Source organism: Ananas comosus, unplaced genomic scaffold, assembly GCF_001540865.1.
Source record: "Ananas comosus cultivar F153 unplaced genomic scaffold, ASM154086v1, whole genome shotgun sequence".
Classification (NCBI taxonomy): domain Eukaryota; kingdom Viridiplantae; phylum Streptophyta; class Magnoliopsida; order Poales; family Bromeliaceae; genus Ananas; species Ananas comosus.
This window is the reverse complement of record NW_017890672.1, coordinates 6,907-15,072: the sequence shown is the minus strand read 5'-3', so window position 1 is coordinate 15,072 and position 8,166 is coordinate 6,907. Positions and strand designations below refer to the sequence as shown.

At 43.4% G+C, this 8,166-nt stretch overlaps 1 protein-coding gene across 1 annotated transcript; it reads left to right on the top strand.

Annotated features, from left to right (window-relative positions):
- The first annotated feature begins 1,402 nt into the window (after nucleotides 1–1,402).
- LOC109704060 lies at nucleotides 1,403–2,676 on the top strand. The gene is made up of 2 exons (XM_020224792.1): nucleotides 1,403–2,228; nucleotides 2,465–2,676. The coding sequence occupies exons 1-2, from the start codon at nucleotides 1,466–1,468 to the stop codon at nucleotides 2,500–2,502; spliced, it is 801 nt and encodes a 266-aa protein (XP_020080381.1). The 5' UTR covers nucleotides 1,403–1,465; the 3' UTR covers nucleotides 2,503–2,676.
- Nucleotides 2,677–8,166: the final 5,490 nt, after the last annotated feature.

Below are 8,166 nucleotides of genomic sequence, written 5' to 3'. Positions count from 1 at the left end.
GGACTGGGCAGTTTTCGGATTGAGGGACCGGTCTCCCTGACATGGGACCGGTCTCTCGGCCTGCCCCGAAAATCCAACGTTCGGGAACCGGTCTCTCCCCGCACGGGATCGGTCTCTCCCCGCGTGGACGTGCTCGGGGACCTGTCTCACCCGCCAGGGATCGGTTGCCCCAAGGCTGCCGCAATACTGTTCTGAGGGGACCGGTCTCTCCTATCAGGGACCGGTCCCCGAGAGTAAAAACTCTCAGGAGTCGTCCAGAACTTAGGTTTTCGAACTTTTTAGGTTGGAAAACATTCTACGACCCTCCACCAAGTGTGCAAAAGCTCGAAACACATCCAATCACTCGAACCTCGCAATTTGCACAGGTCCAGTGTGCTACATTCACCCCTCCTAAAAAGGAGTTTCGTCCGCGAAACTCAAAAGCTAACACATACCTCAAAGCTCCATCTGAAAAAGATGGGGATAACGCTCCCGTAGCGCGCTCTCTAGCTCCCACGTGGCCTCTCTGTTACGATATATTTTATCTATATTAGAATGTTACGATATATTAGGATATTGTGTATTATTGCCTTATATAGAGTAGTATCATTGCCTTTTATAGAGTAGGATTATATAGTATGTAATCCTAGTTATACTCTTACTATAGTAGTCATTGTTACTATAGTAAGACAATCTCTTGTACTATATATATTCATTAATACAACTCAAGAGGGAATGCACTTTAGCTCTTCTTTCATGGTATCAGACCGGGAACCCTAATGTGGGGATATCGATCCATAGCCACCATCCACCATTAATCTCACCTTTTTCTATAGGTGTCTTTTCTTTTGGTTTTCTATATTCAAGGTACTGCTACAGTACTGCTACAGTATCATTGCTACAGTACAAACGCTACAATACTGGCGCTACAGTACTAGCGCTAAAGTATCAGCGCTACAGTATTTCTGCTACAGTATTTTCAGCCTTTTTGTGATTCCTCTTTGCTCCTCTGGTGCCGCTCGGACTGTCCTACTGTTGGTTGCTCGTATCGCTCGGTTCTTTCCTTGGTGCGGTCGATCTTATTTGGTGATAAGTGGTTCCTCTCATGTGATAGAATTCAGGTTCTTTTTTTATTCACATCCGCTACATTCCGATTTATCTTTCTTTCTTATCTAGTGGTGGATCCTTATCTTAAGGTAGTAAACATGTCTTCTTCTACCTCAAATTTGCCAATTGTTAATATCAAAACTCTCATACCACTAGAACTCACCGATTCTACATATCTTGTGTGGAAACAAGTCTTTCTTAATGTTCTAGAAAGTTTTGATGTTACAAAACATATGGACAGAACTAGTGTTGTGTGTTCTCAGACTATCGATACTGCTGATAAGAAGGAGGTTATAAATCCTGAATATGTGAGTTGGAAAAGAACGATACTACTATACTTTCACGGATTAATGCCACTTTATCTCTTAGCATATTACATATGGTTGTTTCTAGCTCACCTAAAACTGCATATGATGCTTGGAGAATTATTGAGGCATATTTTCTTGATAAGACTGCTTCCACGGCTTTTTCTCTAAAATCTGAATTGCGGAGCATCAAGAAAGGCTCAATGAGCATGAGTGATTATATGCAAAAGATCAACACGATTGGTAATGCTCTTCAGGCGATTGGTGAAATCGAGTCAGACCATAATTTGGTCATGACTGTTCTTCTAGGGCTACCTGAGGAATATCGAGGTTTTGTTAGTGCTCTAAACACACACAGAAATAAGCCAACTTTTGAACAACTTCGTCCACTCTTGATGCAAGAAGAAACAGAAGTTCAGCGTCGCACTAGTGTGACTACGTCCTCTGCTATTCCCACTATTGACAGTGAAGCTCTTTATGCCAATTGTGGACGTCGTAATCGTGGAGGCCGTGGAGGTAGAAATCGTAGAGGCCGAGGACAACGTAGTAGACACTATTCTGGTCGTGGATCTCCTGAAATCTACCCACAGTCTCAACCCAATTATCCTCAACAATCTTACACTCCAAATCAACAACCATATATTCCGAAGTCCGGCATACAATGTCAGATATGTGGAAAGTTCAATCATTCTGCTCTTCAGTGCAGACAACGCTTCAATCATTCTTTCGCTGCTGAGGAAGTTCCTCAGACTTTTGCTGCTATGAACCTTCACGAACCCGGTGAGGAAGTCTGGTATCCGGATACCGGAACATCAAATCATATAACCGCAAACTCTGGTATTCTCTCATCTTCTAAACCTTATAGTGGGCATGAAAAAATTCTTGTTGGTAATGGAAATTTACTTGATATTATTCAGACAGGTGAAACTCAATTGAATACATCTTCTAACTCTTTTGCTCTCAAAAATGTTCTTGTTGTTCCTACTATTAAGAGAAATTTACTTTCAGTGCGTAAATTCTGTCAAGATAATAATTCTCTTTTTGAATTTGACTCTACTGGTTTCTCTGTGAAGGACAAGGAAACAGGGAAGGAGCTTCTTCGATGTCCTAGCTCGGGAACATCACTTTATCCAATTTCTTCTAGACTTGCAAGTGTAGGGAATAAGCAACAACTAGCTCTTATTGCATCTAGATTTAGTGGAGATGTCTGGCATAGACGGTTAGGTCATCCTAGTCTTCCTGTTCTTTCTACATTTATTAAAAATAATAAAATTGTTTCTGATTCTGCACTGAAATTATCTGTCTGCAATGCTTGTAATATGGGAAAACATGTTAAACTCTCATTTCATGATTCAGAATCTCAATCTGCTTTTCCTTTTCATATTGTTCATTCTGATGTTTGGCAATCACCTGTGCCCTCGGTTTCTGGATACAAATATTATGTTATTTTTATCGACGATTATTCTAGATTTTCCTGGCTTTATCTTTTAAAATTTAAACATGAAGTTTTTGACAAATTTTTCGAGTTCAAGAAGATGGTTGAAAATATATTTCATAGCTCAATAAAAATTTTTCAATCTGACAATGGTACGGAATTTGTAAATGACAAGTTTTCTAGTTTTTGCTCACAAAATGGAATTATTCACCGATTTTCTTGTCCTTACACTCCTCAACAAAATGGCCTTGCTGAGAGAAAACATAGGCATTTATCTAACATTGTTAGAAGTCTACTATTCCAAGCTGGCTTGCCTCCTCGTTTTTGGGCTGAGGCCATTCAAACTGCTGTTTTTCTTGTAAATCGACTTCCGTCTCTTACTGTTTTAAATGGGCGGTCACCATATGACATTCTCCATGGTTGTGCTTCTCCTGACTTGCAACTTATCAGAGTCTTTGGATGTTTGTGTTATCCCGATGTTCAGGACATTGCAGATCACAAGCTCTCTCCCCGATCACTTCCTTGTATTTTCTTGGGTCTTTCTGACAAACATAAGGGCTTTCGCTGCCTCTATCCGAGCACTGGTAAAGTTTTTATTTCTCGCCATGTTACTTTTGTTGAAACTGTTTTTCCTTACTCTTGTCTGTCCAAATTTTCTTCCTCATCTTCCCCCACTACCTCAAATTTTCAAATGTTTCAACATTTTCTTTCTAATCCTCCCTTATTGGGCGAAAGTCCTTCCTCTCTTGATGCCATCTCTGGTTTTTCCTTCACACGCCTTTCTCCGGATGTTAGTTCAAATGCATCTGTTTCACCATCTGAGACTGTATCGACTTTTCCTTCCACCTTGAATCATGATGCCACACAGGTTAGTGATGAACATGCTGCCACTGTTGCTGGTCCACCTGAACTCCGAGTCTATACCAGACGACACACCCTCCGACCTTCTGCTGCTACAGCTTCACCTTCTCCTGTTGAGTTGACGCCTTCCACATCGGACAGGCCACCTTCACCTCAGCCTGCTGAGCCTTCCTTACCAATCCGGACACACTCTATGCATATTTGATCTATGGCTAAGAATTTTGCTAGGTCTACCTCCTTCCTAGCTTCTACACATACTACTCTTCCTACTGAGCCTACCACTTTTCATGAAGCTTTTCAGGATGCAGGTTGGCGTCCTGCCATGCCTGAAGAATTTGATGCATTACTCACCAATGATACTTGGGAGCTTATTCCTGCTCCTCCTTCTGTCAATCTTATTGGCTGTAAATGGGTCTACAAAGTCAAACAGAAGGCGAATGGCTCTCTTGAGCGTCTCAAAGCTCGACTAGTGGCTCAGGGTTACAAACAACAACAACGCACTGATTTTGATGAGACTTTTTCTCCTGTTGTCAAGTCGAGCACTATTCGTACTGTTCTTTCAGTTGCTCTCTCCTCTGGATGGTCTCTCCGACAACTTGATGTGAAGAATGCCTTTCTTCATGGCACTCGTTCTGAGGAGGTTTATATGAAACAACCACCTCACTTTGTGCATCATACGCTTCCTAGTCACGTTTGTCGCCTACGTAAAGCGATATATGGTCTCAAACAAGCTCCTTGGGCTAGGTTTTAGTGCTTCACTTCTTTTCTTTCTGAGATTGGTTTTGTTCGCCGCACTGCTGATCCCTCAATGTTTGTTTGTCATTCTTCCTCTGGCACTCTTGTTCTCCTCTTGTATGTTGATGATATTATTGTCACCGGCAGTTCCTCATCTTTTCTCGATGCTCTTATCGTTACTTTACGACGCGAATTTGCCATGAAGGATCTCGGACCGCTGCATTATTTTTTGGGTATTGAGGTTCATCGTTCTCGTTCTCCATCTGGTCTTCATCTATCTCAACAAAAATATGCGCATCAATTGCTTCAGCGACATGGTTTTCTTGACAGTAAGCCTGTTTCTACTCCTCTTTCGCCAACATCTTGTCTCTCTTCCCATGAAGGGCATCTTCTTGAGGATCTATACACTTATCGTCAGATCGTTGGTGCTCTCCAGTATCTTACTTTCACCAGACCGGACATTTCATATGCCGTCAACTCTGTTGCCCAGTATCTTTATACACCTCGTGAACCACACATGCAAGCGGTCAAACGTATTCTGCGTTATATTCGGGGGACGCTGACTTATGGCCTTCCTATCTCTCGTTGCGACAATTCTTCTCTTGTGGCCTTCGCTGATGCTGATTGGGCTGGTTGCCCCGATACACGTCGCTCTACTTCTAGATATTGCATTTTTCTTGGGCCAAATCTTATCTCCTGGTCCGCTAAGAAACAACCCACCATTTCTCGTTCTAGTTCTGAAGCAGAGTATCGTGCTGTAGCCTACACACTTGCTGAGACAGTCTGGATTCGTCGTCTCCTTCGTGACCTTCGTGTTTTCTTATGGCGCTCTATCAGTATTTATTGCGATAATCTCAGCACCACCTACCTTGCGGCCAGTCCTGTTCTCCATGCTCGCACGAAGCACATTGAACTTGATCATCAATTTTTGCGGAAAAAAGTTCAGTCTGGTGATTTGGCCTTAATTCATATCCCTTCTGACAAGCAACTTGCCGACATTTTCACCAAGCCCCTGACATCCTCTCGGTTTTCGATATTGCGGCTTAATCTTCACATCCGACCACCGGATGCTTAGCTTGCGGGGGGATGTTACGATATATTTTATCTATATTAGGATGTTACGATATATTAGGATATTGTGTATTATTGCCTTATATAGAGTAGTATCATTGCCTTCTATAGAGTAGGATTATATAGTATGTAATCCTAGTTATACTCTTTCTTGTATTAGATAAACAATCTCTGTACCTATATATATTCATTATAAAATCAAGACGCGGTATGTCACTTTAGGCCTTCTTTACACTCGCCGCTCTCCATGGTGCTCAAATAACCTTCACATATCGAATGTCCCGATTCCGTAGTTTCTTACCCATGAGGAAGATCTTCACGGGTTGCTCATCGATGCTCAATCTTCTTCGAGCTCCATGGACTGACGTCGCCGCATATCTGGTTATGGATGTACTTCCGAAGACGATACATGCAATACATTGTGTAATCGGATGGTTCGGAGGTAGAGCGAAGTTCGATCCGCATACCGGGGCACTACACGCTCCAAAACTTCATCAGGTCCAAGTATCGGGGGCTAGCTTACCTCGAATTCCAAATATTCTAATTCCTTACGTGGCTGCGGCGGATTTCAGCGAGCTATGATCACAATCTAATCAAGTTCTATCGCGCCTGTCAGCATAATCTTTTGCCTAACTGGGCTGGTCAACGTCAGCTGTCGAGCATGCAACTTGTCCTCGCTTCTTGGAGCCATATCTTGCGCTAAAGTCAATCTTTGCCAATTCACTCAATGAAGTGGCGATCTATACTTCCGTCCTTAGAGTGTGGCCTCGAAAGGTGCCATTTGATGCTACTTGTAAATATTGTTTAAGCAAATCTGCCTTCAGTAGATGCTGAGGACCCATCCTTCATGGAGTCAATCAACAGGGCTCAAGCATGTCCTGGAGTTGATAGTTGTACGCTCTGACTGCCGCTCACGCTGGGGTGAAAGCCGTGCTACTGAAGTCTAGCCCGCTAACAAAACATCCTGTTAAGACTCCGCAAAGAGTGAGGATACAAATCGGGGTCCGATCTGTACAATAGAAGTAGGGACCTGTCGATCGCACATCTATCTAGTTATCTTTGGAGTTCTCACCAATCAGTAGTGTGGTATACGAAATGCACGATTTCGTCACATATCACGATCACCAAATCAGGATCATGCCGGCTGCGGCGGTGGCAAACCCATTCACAAAGTATATAGTGATTTCTCCATTTCACACCGGAATCGGTAAACTTTGCAACTTCCCTGCGGGGACTCGTGCTCAGTTAACTGTGGCAAGTTAAAATCTAAACAAACTCACAGTCTTTTTCATCCGGGCACCATAAGCAATTTTAATCCTTGTACATATTGGCTCCAATGTAGTAGCATACGGTGCCCGGTGTTGCCTCTTGAAGAATTTTTTTAGTGCGATTTCGCGCGTACACAGATCCGTCACGGAAGCGATATCAAACACGTTCACAAAAAAGTCACCGGGCAACGATCATCATCTTAGCTCGATCATTGCAATTGCATCGGAGATTGCTTTTCTTTAATCCGTTCACAGAGTAGGTGGCCCATCAATCATAGTTTCAAAGGTTGTATCAGGAGCCTCACCTCAACTCCAGCAATTCAATCTATCGATCACGGCGGTTTTGAAGTAACACAGGCATCTCGCTAAGTTTTTCGTTGATTATGCTAGCGCATCGCACCACGTTAGCTTGCCCGGTGGTAAAGTATCTGGTTCAATATAAGTCTTGAGTAGCTTTTAAGCCATCGCGGTGCCTAAGTTCAATCATTATGAGTAAATAAATCTTTAAACGTCTTGTGATCTCATATATACTTCGCATCGTCGCGTACAAATTAATGGCGCATAGCTTCAATGCAATGGACCACGCCGCCAATTCAATCATGAGTAGGTAGCTTCTTTCATATTCCTTCAACTAGCGAGATGATATGCGATCACTATTCCCGTCCTGCTCCAAGACACAGCCAATCCATTAAAAGAGCGATTACTATAAACTAACATACCTTGCTCCAGCAGTTGGGCCATTAGCGATTGGGCCGCGTGTCGTAATCTCTGAACTTCAAACTCTTGGAAGCTCGTTTCGCACGCCATCCCATTCCAAACAAACTCGGTGCCTTTATGGATGAGCTCGTGAGCGGGGTGATAACTTTGAAATCCCTCACGACTGTCGTGGTAGTAGCCGGCACAAGCAAGATAAATTTCGATCTTCGGGTGACAGCTGATCGGCCCGGCAATCCTTGGATGGCTTCATTTTTCTCGGGATCCGTAACGACATGTAGAAACATGGACCATGGCAAAGTTTGAGGTTCGAGTGTCTGAGTTGTGTTCTGAGCTTTCCAAATTTTCTGTATGGTCGTTCCGTGTTCGACGCCATGGTTATCCGAATGGAGTAGTTAAGTAGCCCTATAAGGTCGCGCCAAAGTTGGACTTAGGCTGCTTCGGATTGCTGTTTAGGCTGAATTCTGTAACGGTACAAGCTGATGCTGTACGGTCAGGGTTGATGGTTTGTAGCCATACAGCCCGAGCTTGCGCGGTACAGAGCCGTCGAACCCCCAACCCGAGCCTCGGGTTGTAGTTTCGTTAGGGACTCGTGTACGTACAGGCAGGCGTGTACCGGTACAAGGGGTGATTCGTGAGTTTGAACTGCTAGGGCGTTTTCTGAGTTGGATGGATTTTATTTAACCATCAG